This window comes from Pseudochaenichthys georgianus, chromosome 12, assembly GCF_902827115.2.
Source record: "Pseudochaenichthys georgianus chromosome 12, fPseGeo1.2, whole genome shotgun sequence".
NCBI classification, from domain to species: domain Eukaryota; kingdom Metazoa; phylum Chordata; class Actinopteri; order Perciformes; family Channichthyidae; genus Pseudochaenichthys; species Pseudochaenichthys georgianus.
Window position 1 is genome coordinate 22,480,935 of NC_047514.1, and position 12,828 is coordinate 22,493,762.

Consider the following 12,828-nt stretch of genomic DNA (forward strand, 5'->3'; position numbering starts at 1 on the left):
GCACGCTACAGGGTGTTCTGTATACTTCAAGTGTTGCACCGGTCTTACCCTTTAGATGCTATGTAATCTTACTGACCAGCAGAGGTGGGAAGTCACTAAGTGGATTTACTCAAGCACCATTTTGAGATACTTGTACTTTACTTGAGTATTTCCATTTATGCTACTTTGTACTTTTACTCCATTTCAATTAAGAGGGGAATCGTATGTTGTACCTTAATTTACAGATCTGGATTAATGATGTGAAATATAATCAATAATTAAAGTCATTCAAACTAGCTGCACCTTTGCCAGCTTTGATAAACACATGAATGCATCAGTAATCATAATACAAACACATCATATATATTATTCTGAAATGGGCCAATCTGCATAATGAGTGCTTTTGGTACTTTAAGTATATTTTGATGCAAATACTTTTGATTGCAGGACTTTTACTTCTAACAGAGGATTCCTACAATCTTGTACATCTTGAAATCTGAGTTCTTCTCCTACCCCTGCTCACTAGCTAGATGTAAAGCATAGAAGACAATGCTCTTTACTAATTCTCCCTCACATTTTGCCCTTGAAAATCTGATACAAAAGAGGCCTATAGATCAATGTTGTGCCCATGTTGGTGTTGATGACCTACGGGCAATTTCCCACAAATGTGATGCATCGTTTGGACTATGATACCAGAAATGTCAGCGGACAGAGAGAGAGTACTTGCCCCTGCTTAATGGTTGAGCAATTAGCCAAATGGTAAAGTCTAGTGTGAGGATGAATAGACGACAAACAATTGAGAAGTATTAACCAATTAGTGGCCCTCAAGGCTCAGTCCTCTCTCTCACGATTATAAATCAGAGGATGCAAACATGTTATGATGCTCGACATTACAGACCACATTTCAGGTATTTGAATATCCAAAAAAAGCAATGACCTTCAAGCTGAGGTCAGTCATTTCAGGATTTAAAGTACAACACATTAGAACAATTATTTTATTTTTATATTATTCTGATCATAATACGCCTTTGATTGAATCAGTTGTAGCGGACTCTAAATATATAATTGACCATTATCGGTTTTCTGGACAGTAATAATGTATTATGTAATGTTGCAAAACACCTTTTCAAAATAAATAGTTGCATCCAACAATTTTCTTGTACTCTAAGGCTGTGGCCACACGAGGACGAAAACGGTCGTTTGCGTTACCGTTTAGTGCCATATAGACCGTTCGGCCACACGAGGACGACCGAATACGGCACTAAACGACTGAGGAAACGATAACGGGTCCCAAGGTGGATAGAACGGCATACGCAACGCTCTGGGGGGTCCAACGGCTCCGTGTGTACGCCCTATAAGATCATTTTCTGATAATGATGAGGCAATAGCCCCGCCTCTCCCCACCTCTGCTGCTCACCCCCGCGTCAAAGTAAACTGCACCCTGAATTCAGATTATTTATCTTTCTCTCGATATGGACCTAAACGCGAGTGAAGTCTAATCTGACAGGACGGAGACACGCAGCTCTGCTCACCTGCAGCTCCTCCCGCTGCAGCAAAACACACACTTCAAGTCAGATCATCGCCCTTAGCTATTTTAATTACCTCTCAAACTCCCTAAACTAGTTATAAATATGTTTATTTTTACTGTCGGCCGGGTCACTCATTACTGGATCAGATGCTGCATGAGACAGACACTGACGCTGTCCGAAGAGAGGGAGGAAAAAGAGAGGCTCCGTGTATTTTATTATTATATTATATAGAGTCGTTATTCATTTGTTTTAAAGCTCAATAAATAACAAAGAAGACCTTTGACCGGCACTTTTATAATTTTGTCCGGAAGATTTAAACTTTAATACACGTTGACTGCATGGCGAAAAACTCTGCCCGGTTCCCTCGGCCCCCACCACGGAGAATAAACAGAAGGGCAACCATGACAACCATGCTTCTTCGCTGCTTTTGTGGAGGAAGTTACAGCGCCACCTACAGGCTGGGCATATGTACTGCAGCTTCTCCAGCGGTTGGAGCTAAACGGAGCGGTCTCGTGTGGACAGACACTATCCAGATGACTATTGCGTGTGGACGGAAGCTTGTTTGCGATTGCGTTTGCGTTAATCCTATGCGTTTAGCCGTTTTCGTCCTCGTGTGGCCGCAGCCTAAGTTTTTTCTTTGGCACAATTGAAATGTAACGAGTGCTAACAATGAATTTTGAAATAAAATTTGAAATAAAATATTTAAAAAAATAAATATATCTTTTGAGGGGCATTAATGCTGCTTATCATGAATCTTATTATGTGCACCAGCATATGCAGGGGGCAATGATCCAGCAGAAATGTGTGGTTAGAAAGAGTTTGTCCTGTTTACGGAGCTTGGTAAATCTGAGGTAAGACACTTTACTTTGAAAAATGTCAAAGTAAATAAGAGATGAAAAAAATGTCTTTCATGAGGCCCAGTAAGGTGCATCATATCCCAAGCTGCTTTCAGTCCTGTTGACATCCCATTGTTACCCATACATTCATCTCCTGAATTCAGTGGGGAAACCCTACTTAGACTGAAATGACATTCATCCTTGTGTCCTGGAGTGGTTTCTAACCCCGCAATCAAGATTGTTGACATCCATCTTCTCCCGCTTATCTGTGGTCGGGTCGCGGGGTAGCAGTTCCAGCAGACACACGTGCGATGAATCATTTATCGTGGTGAGACGGGAGTGAATAATATCTGGTAAAGGCAAAGAGGATCAGATTTAACAAGATCTATTTATACCCTCTCAATGAGGATTAAGCCCAGAGAATGCCACACTGCTGCCCAATCGACCCTGTGCCACTCATGGGGACGTTAAGTGACTGCTTCCGGATTACTTCACAAAGCAAACCGTCACCGGTTACGATGGCAAGCCGGCCATCTGTATCACGTTTGATGCTAAGCTGAGCGGGTACCTCTGAGGCCAGAAAGGCTGAGTGAGGGGAAAAAGCATGCCGTTGTAGAGAAGCCTTAAAGGAGGGATAAAGCAGCCCTGGGCGAAGACGATAGGGAGAAAGTAGGCCAGTGTTGTTTGTCGTTCTGCAGTTGTGTGAGATTCCTGGAACGGATCCACAGAAGGGTTTACCACTCGGTGATATGCAAAACCCTCAACCTCATCACACCATTGTTGCGTTACACGTGAAATCTCCACAGCGTAGCTTCATCGCTCTTTTTTAACAACTGGGAATAATGTATGAAAAGGTGTTTACCAAAGTAAGAGATACCTTACAGCTCGAGGACTATTAAAAGTGCATTCATTTCTCTTCTTTAGTGGCCTACATTACTGCAGCTCTTCAATATCACAAAGTAATCTGTCAAAAACGAGTGCTTTCTTATTTTGGGTACGGGAAGAGGCAAAAATAGATAACAGTCTTTGAATCCAGATACATTTGGAACGTGTGATCCTGACCCGTGTCAACGAAAAGCCACCATTCATCTTCTTCCCTTCTGCCTCTTTAGCTTCCTTGTCAGAGCTGTCAGGTGAGCTGAAAAAGTGCAATGCAACATAAATCACTGCTGCTCGCTGACAAACCCAAATTCAAAGTCACACATGACACACACAGCTCTATTAATAGTGTTTAAAAACGTGCTGCTTGGGTAAAAGCAATGCCGCCTTTCTTTTCTCCCCTAGATCTGAGAACGTACATCGCTTTTCAGAGACTAAGCTTTGACAACTCTAGGGTTTTTGTTGGATGTGCTTATACTTTCACAAAATGTGCATTACATATTTAACTTATTATGGCCAATGGTTGCAGCAAAGGTCTTAAGGCCGCTACACACCAACCTTTTACGTCCCGACTTTTACGTCCGCGATGTCGGCTACGCGGCCCGCCTACGGACACACCGTAAAGACTTCAGTCGACGAGTGGCGATAACTCTCCTTAAAGTGACGACGGTGCGGGACACCCCAACCTGAGTAGGGCGCCGCGAATGCCCGACTGCCTCTGACGGCCTCTGACTCCCAAAATGGGGTAGGTGTGTCGGGGCCTTCACATGTTGCAGTTCTTCAGAATCCTACATTTGTGCAGAATATCGTTTACTGAATCCTTTTTGCTATTTCAATGTACAGGAATTACAGGAGGTGTTGGCTGCCTCATTCTTCAGGTTACAATGTAATCAAAACATAAGACGCACTTGAGAGAGTTGCAGCCATTTCAGCTCATTCAGTTAAGGGAACCACTAGTCATCATCTGTAATGAAACCTTCCATCAGTTTTAAATAGCCATTTGATGAAATCAATGATATGGTCAACTTAACATCAATCGTCAATTTATTCACAAACCCAGAGCAGAAAACATGGCTGTGATCTCAGACTTTTTCAAGGCTTCAATTTGCCACTAAATATGACAGCGTGTTTTGGAATTCTTACCGACGTCCAAAAACAGCCAGTATTTTAATGTTGAGCTGTTTTTCTATAAAATGGGTCGGGCAGGGATTAAAGCTAAATATCAGTTTTATGGGCATCACCAAACCATATACAGAAAACTGAGATCAAGTGGCTTAGCTATAAACCAGTGGCGACACACTCCGATTCACATAAACCAATAAAGGGTTTTTAGTTCTGCAATGTTAAAAAGTCAAACCAGAGTCATAGCATTGACACAAAGAACAAATCCTTGGTGGTGGACAGAAACTACAGACAACAATCAGTTAAGGACATATACAAAATAATCAGCATTTCTACTATCCAATTAATGGGGATCGCATGTAGGGAAGTAAGGAACATGAGACTGCCTCAGCAACAAACATTAAATTACCATTTGTCTCACAAAGCAAATACACTAGGTTACACAATAGGCTAGGACAGTGTTTTTCAAAGTGGGGGCCCCGACCCCCCGGGGGGCCGCCAGGGGGCACCAGGGGGGTTACTCAAAGTTTGAGGGAAACAGGATTTTTTTTTTTTTAAAGTTTCATTTTTTTTAACTTTTTTTTCGATGTTATTAATAACTGCATATCTATCAATCTGTGTGTCCTTTGATGCCAATCTTTTCATATTTTGTTTTTTTGAATCACACGACCGCCCTTCAAGCCAATCAGAATCGAGCTGCTGCTACTGAGAATGAAAATCTGCTCAGCTTTTAGAGCAAGTGAGAGCTCGTGAATGTTTCGCTCTGCAGCTGGATGGGAGCACGGATGTAGCAAATGTCGCATAATTGCTTGCATACAGATTTATTTCAGAAGACAACTTTGTTGAGGAAATATTTAGCAAAGCACTGGAAGGTAGGACCACATGAAGAGACATGTTCCAAGTTTTAGATGAGTACATCATCTCAAACGGACTTGACTGGTCTCGTTGTGTGGGTGTGTGTTCAGATGGGGCAGTGGGACGATGACAGGCAAAGAAAGCGGAGTGACAGCTTCGATCAGGCAGAAGGCCCCAAATGTAGTGGCAACGCACTTGTACACATCATTTAAAAATAAAAACGCAACAGGGGGGTCCCCGCTAGAGGATAACGCTATATGGGGTCCTTGGCATGGCAAAGTTTGGGAACCCCTGGGCTAGGAGGCAACACCCAGCTTTGTATTCATGTTGGCCGCATTAAACATCTACGTTTACATACTGCAAATATAAGAAAAACACCCCACCTGCCCTTCAGAGTAAATACATTTTGTAAAAATGTAAAGTCACTTATTTGGTAGTAAAATATGTTTTTTTACTCATTTCTGTATTTGATTGCAATATGCAAAGAAGCCTGTCTGTAAAAAACATTAAATGCATCAAATTGTTGAAAAGAAAAACGGCAACGCTTCAAACTAGTTACCTCTTGGACCGGCGCAGGCGGGCTCCACTGAAGAAACTTGGCATGTTAAAGTTGGACAGAACCGTCCACAGACTAGAATCTGACATTGTGTCCAAGTCATGCCACAGAGGGAGATGTAAAGGAGGCTTCTGATGACCTGACGAGGAGACGCGACGGCTTTCAGAGTTCAGGAGGATGCGACCCCCAGAAGAGTCCTGACAAGTACTCCTACATCCGCTCTCCTTAGGACCAAACCTCCTCTGCACAGGCACATCTGCAGCCAGCTGCGGCATAAACACATCCGCAGAGAGGACACCTTGTCCCCCTCTATCCTCAAATAAAAAGTAATCCAGGGAGGATCCTGAAACACTCCGTGTGTGATCCAGGTCAGGTGTGGACAGCCTCCACTGTTGCAGGGATACGACACCTAACACCAGCTGACTGTTGTTTTCCTTTCTCGCTGCGACTGTGCTCCATATCCCAAACACTCACCCTGCTCCCTTGCTCAACATGCTTGATATCATGTAACAGGCATCTACCACTTCAGATCCTGTGCAGGGGGGTTGTGAGACGGCCGGCTGCCGCATCATCAGCAGATGCTGCTGTGCACTTGCAGCTGGCACCCCTCCAAAAGTGTGGAGGGTCAGTGTATTAAACTGGACCTAATTGAAAAGGAAATGCTCTGCTTTTGCATGGATTTCTTCTGCTCCTGCATACATTCCTCCCTCAGCTGCATCCACAGCCCTACCTCAGTTATTTGATGGGAGCCTTACCTTGACTTCATCACCTCTGATCCTTGACTCATGTTTTCTGGCCAGCAGATAAGAAGCCAAACTAAAATGACTTCTGAGAAAACCTTCAGGTCTTTAGTGCAAACCGTGTTTAAAATATCCAAATATATCCCAAATATTGATTAACAGATGTTTTCTTGAAATGTGACTTTTCAGAAGAACGAAAACAAGACTGGAGAAGCTGTACCGACACATGCACACACATGCATAACACAAACAACTGGTGTTTTGTCAGTTCAGTGATACATTTGTCTTTCCAGTCCTGCGTGTCAGTGTGAGGTTTAGAGTCAGCTGATCTAAGCAGCCCGTGGGGACAACATTGTGTGGAGACAAAAATCTAAAGCAGCTGTCAGGGTTTAGGACAAAACACATTTCAACTAGATGAACCATTACGGGAACAAAAAATCCAACTTGAGGACCAAGCCATTGATTACTAATATGCAGTGACCATTCTCCACAGGAGAGAGCAAGGTCCAGTCCTGCAGACAGACTCCAGGCTCAGCTGTGATAAGAGAGCCTCTGTGTGTGTGTGTGCGTGTGCGTGTGCGTGTGCGTGTGTGTGCGTGCGTGCGTGCGTGGTTTCTGAAGTCACATGATTGATGAGTGAGGTAGATATGTTACTTTCCCAAGTAACTTATTTGCAGTCAGTTATGATACCAACAGCGAAAAGAAGATTCTCAAAGGAAGTACGCAGCAGGCCTGAGGAGGACCATCAGCCTGCTGCAGCAGATAAGCCCAAAGCCAAGTGCATTGCCTGAAAGCCACTGAAAAGCTCAGAAAGGGAGACAAGGAGCAAAAAAGGATAAAAGAGGAACACTACCATGACGGGCACAAAACAGCGGCTTCTTCCGAAGTGTAATAAAGTGTTATCAGAGGCCATTTTGTCAGTACAAACTCACTGCGTGTGTCTTTGTGGGCATTTCCTCAGAGGCTCAGCCCGGCTCCTCCAGGCCGGTGTGACAGCCCTCACTCTAATTATGGCTCTGTTCTGTTTCTGTGCTCCACATTAGCAGTGATGGTTCAGATGGTTCAAAGTCAAACTTGCACAGAGCAGCATGAACACAGAGGTCATCATAAGCAGAGACATTGAGGTTACTGTCCTCTTATGGTCACATGACTTGTCTCTGATTAAGATATCAGAATGCAGTGGTATTTAATATTAGAGAAAAGAAAATTAACAGTTGTACTGCCCTATCCTGCCATAATGAATCTAATTAGCACAAGTACAAATCTGATATTATTCGTACATCCTGGGAAGGGTCATCATATTTTGCTAAATCACTGTCTGCTCTAATTAGTGATATGAAATAGCGAGGACACAAATCAAAAAAACACTTTCAAATGTCCTACAGTACATTCGGGGGTTGGTCTGGAAATTGTTTTTGCTTTATTAACGAATGATAAATAAAAAGATATCTTTAAAAAAAAGTTATGTTTATATTTTCTGGTTCTCACAATAATAATAATAATAATATAATAAAACAATTGTGAGTATGGTCGACTACCAAAAAAAAGATCAATGCACTTTGCATTGCAGTTAAGCATACATGTCATCCCATTTATGCTAGCTTCTTCTTTATCTTGATGGGAGATGTTGTGGTTTCATGGCGTGTTTTTCCAGCACAATAACATGAAACAGGCAGAAGAATGTGTATGACATCTTTGTGTGCAGGCATAAAATAAACAAGGTGGGAACCAACATGTTAAAACATTGCTCCATCGTACTATTAGGGGTCAAAAACCCCTCAGAGTATCTTTAAATCTGAAATAGTCACTCAAAAAACATAATTCTGCGCACAGTCTTCTGCCAAGGCTGATGCTCAGCTGTCCAGCCATACACTGCAGGACAACTGTTTTGGTAAGATATATATACAACGCTTCAGTCATAAAGAAATTCACCAAAAGATCAAATACTTTCATAATGAGTATTTAAAACCTCTCTGCTAACTTTAAACTCATTGATATGTTATTAAAACCTTCTCCTTTTAACTTGACTCAGACAACTGTGATGTATGTAAACGCCTTAATGTACAACCATTAAACAAACCCTGAAAACAATTGAATGTAATCCATTACAAATCCTGACCAAAGAGATGAATCAGCAGTTTCATCACCAGTTTTACACGTGAACCTGCTTGGACTGTATAGGATCAGACTTTACTGCATCACTATTAGAACATCCAAGTTAAAGGTCCCCATTATACTGTTTTTCATCAATATATCATAGGGCTCAGATATGACACATGTCTCTGAAGTGTTTGGCTCTAAACACCAAACAGATCATTGTAGCATCCCATAATCCCCTCTGTTTCAGCCCCGTTTCAAAAGTGCTGATTCTGTGTCTGTTACTTTAAATGAAAACAAGGAGCCCCTCCCCACGCCCCTCTGAGAGATATTTGGTTAAGAAGAACTCAATGGTGCTCTAGGAGGAGATTCAGGTGATACGGGGGGGGGGGGTTACCTTGGTTGCTGATTGGCTAATGGCTACACAAGCCAAACAATCGTGATGACATCATAAAGTGGCCAAAATCTGATCAGCTCATTTTCAGACAGGTTTTTATAGAAATGGATCAGGACAAAAAGAGAGAGAATCTTTGTTCCTGAAACGTTCAGAGTCTCTTTCCACAGAGGGGACACATGCTGATGTATAAAAGACATGAAGAAGTAGATTTTGCACAATAGGTGACCTTTAATACATTAACTGCGCATTACACCCCATGCATTGGTACATGATGGCAAAAAACATTTTCAAAACAGCCAGTTTAAAAACATCTCTGCATTCTTGGATGGAGCTGACTCACTGAAATCCCTGCTCCACTGGGACATCTATGAACACTGAGCAGCAGGAGAGCGGATCAGAGGTGACATGGGTGGGTGTTTCATGCTATTCATTGATAAAGAACATTCTTTAATATTGAGAGTTTTGAATGGGCAGGGGAAAAAGAAAATCTTGACTATTTCTCTCTCAAAATCAGAAGCGGCTTAAGTAAAGCCAACAAAACCTGACAGAAAGCAAGCACTGGCTCTTTTCTCAGAATATACAGATATTTTCTTGTGTAATGAACTTTTCTGTTCCTCATTATATAAGTACATATTTCACTGTGTTTAGGAGGAGCTAGAGCAGAATGCTACATTCCCTGAAACTGAAGCGAACCTTGAAGTGGGATGTTTGATTAATGACATGAGTATTTTCAATCAAACTATTGGCAATTCCTTTTGATCTCACGGATGATATCTGTGTGTTATCACCATCCGTAAGAAGACCGAGAGGAAGCAGACAAGACTCCGATCTGTCTCGTCACCAACAAACCTGGACATACCTGAGCGTCTTTGAGTTGTGAAAAGCACTATATATATGAAATATATTATTATTATTATACCTGGAGCCTATGATGTCCAAGCAACCAATCATTACATAAACACCAGTTAGGCAACATGGAGCAGCAACCAGATGGTTCCATTTTAGAAACGGCAACCTCAAAAAAAGGCTTGACCCCGAATAAAAAGACACAATCAGAGCTTCTTGTCGGATGAAATGTAGAGTTCAAAGAGAGGACGTGCTATTTCAGACATCACAGATGCATTATCCCGCTAAAGAAATCATCTGTTTAGAAACAAAAGGATAAAAGTCTTGATGTTCATAAAGTAATCTGACGGTCTACCGGCATACAGATTTATCAAATCTAATCATATACTATCCAAGATATAATCCTCCATAGAAAACCATTACGGAGATAACTAAAACTAGCTTTAACCATTTTCAACACTAACTCCTAAATGAATCAATCCAGCTGGGATCCAAGCCGATTCAGACCATTCTTCACTTTGATGTATTGCAAATGCCACAAATCCTACTTAGCACATGAAAGAGGAGCATAAACTTCAGAACAGAGAGGGCCAAGACGGGGGGAGGGGGGACACCATCAACATTATATAAGCACCGTGTCCTCCTCTTTCAATGTCATTTCAATGGCAGAGGATTTTCGGAGGGGAAAATGAATGTGCACTTCCAGTCTTGTGACGCATGATGACAAAACTGACTCAAACATGCACTGACAGGCCTTTCAAAACAACATAGGCACGGGTGAAGAGCGCTTACCTCCAAAAATGAAATGCGTGCAGCGGACTGCACGGACTGCAGGGGCTAGTGGGAGTGGGACTCAAGCTTCGGGGTGTTAGGCTGTAAGTTAAATGGAGTGGAGTGAATAGTTGCCTTTTATCACACACAGGACAGAAACCCCCCCACAGCTCTGACACGTGCCCAGATGAAGGCAGCAGCAGCAGCAGCAGCAGCATCATGATGAGTAATGATTCCTGTCACATGAACCAACATTGTGTTTGAAGAGCAGGTTCCCGTGGCATGGATGCACAGTTTGATATGTCTCTACCCCTAAGTTGCTTCAAATAAGATTCAAATCAAAGCCAAGTGTGTGTTCTCAAAGGCCAAAGATTATAGAGGAAGTTACAGATTAACCACATTTCACATTCTTTAGTAATTCTTTTTTGCAATAAGGTAAATATATATATTTTCTGTGATTTAAGTCATACAGGAAGACCTTCCTTCACCTGTGTCATGGATTGAACACTATTTAAACTAAACTGATGCACTGCAGAGCCTTCGGTCATATTGAGGTGAGTAACTTGTACTGCAGTGGCAGACCATAATACACTTTGAGAATAATAAACCTGCATATTTTTCTATATTTCTCTTATGTTAAGACATTCGATAAAAAGACCAAAACAAATGATGACTGCATCCTACTTACAGATATTGTTTATTAATGTAAAGCCCGACTGTTATTCTTCTTCTGTTTGGGTATTGTTTGATACAAAATACAGTGGCCAGCTGTTTCAAGAACATTACCTCTTAAAAGCCAAAGTTTTCACTTGCGACTCATCTTCAGTAGGAACCAATGGGCTTGGAGCTGAGAACGTCAGAAAGTAATGAGAGAATTTGGGGTTTTGGTCTTTTCATGACAATGTTGGAATAATTAGAAAAAAATATATCTGCATGTAGAAAATCAGCATGGAAAGAGTCTTTTTAAAGCAGATTTAACAGTCACTTATCGATCCAATTGTGCATTCAAATAGAGGGAACCATAACAAATACCTGATTGACCTAAATAAAAAGAACGTATCAAATGACTAGCTTGGATAAAAGGGGAACCTGCGGTGGAAACACACAGATCTTCGCCTTATTCATCACATTCAACAAACACTGCCATTCATAGGTGTGGTATGATAATGTGTGTGTTGCTTACATGTGCACTGTATATGTGTGTGTATGTGTATGTGTATGTGTATGTGTATGTGTGTGTGTGTGTGTGTGTGTGTGTGTGTGTGTGTGTGTGTGTGTGTGTGTGTGTGTGTGTGTGTGTGTGTGTGTGTGTGTGTGTGTGTGTGTGTGTGTGTGTGTGTGTGTGTGTGTGACCCTAGCAAAGAAAGCATGTCGTGCATCTGCGACACTCCTTGACATAACATGTTATCAATCAGTTTACACACACCTGCATGAACATATAAATGTGTGAACACGCGCGCACACACACACACACACACACACACACACACACACACACACACACACACACACACACACACACACACACACACACACACACACACACACACACACACACACACACACACACACACACACACACACACACACACACACACACACACACACACACACACACACACAAGTAAGCCTCTGTTGACTAGCTGTGAACGATTTGACATTAGACTTCCTGCTGCTGCTGCTGCTGCTGCTAATGCTAACGCTGCACAAGCAACAGTGAAGGTAAGCAACAATTATGACACAGAGACAGATGGAGCGACACACTGCAGAGGAGCTGCCTCTCTGCTCGGATAACGGAGGAAAATACTCACTCTAGCGTCAGCCCTGGAATTCTCAGCCTCTCCCGCTGGGCTTTCATGGCTGAACTGTGCTCGTTTGCTCTATTGTGGTCATGATATGCATTCACACTGCCTGCCTTGCCTCCCGCCCCCCCTGCACTGACAAAGAGCCAAACCCAGCCACCACAGTACGATGATTGGATTTTTCTCCCCCCAAAAAAAGGGAGGGGGTTAAAAAAAAATGGGGGTTACGGTTCTTGTTTTTGTCTATCCACTTCCCACCTTGAAGCTGTCAAATAAGATCTTCAGTTGCCTGCGGAGGGCATGGAGGCAGGATAATATCCCTCCCCTAATACACGCCCCCTGCTCCTTCACAAATGCATGCACATATTCCCCCCCCCTCCCCTTCCACCCAAGCACAATTCCTCCACCAGCTGGTGACT

The 12,828-nt window shown here is 42.5% G+C and overlaps 1 protein-coding gene across 9 annotated transcripts in view; it reads right to left on the reverse strand.

Annotated features, from left to right (window-relative positions):
* mast4 (microtubule associated serine/threonine kinase family member 4) overlaps window positions 1–12,828 on the reverse strand; it is an 86,300-nt gene that overhangs the window by 24,029 nt on the left and 49,443 nt on the right. For 2 of the 9 annotated variants that reach the window (XM_071205044.1, XM_071205042.1), the window contains exons 1-2: window positions 12,419–12,702; window positions 10,629–10,709 (exon numbers count right to left, since the gene is read on the reverse strand). The exons of 5 other annotated variants lie outside the window; for them this stretch is intronic. In XM_071205044.1, the coding sequence (XP_071061145.1) occupies window positions 10,629–10,709; window positions 12,419–12,465 (128 nt within the window). In that variant the 5' untranslated portion in view covers window positions 12,466–12,702. Of the gene's footprint in view, window positions 1–5,759; window positions 6,220–10,628; window positions 10,710–12,418; window positions 12,703–12,828 lie in introns of those variants that run through there. 2 more of the 9 variants (XM_071205041.1, XM_071205040.1) reach the window with 1 other exon arrangement.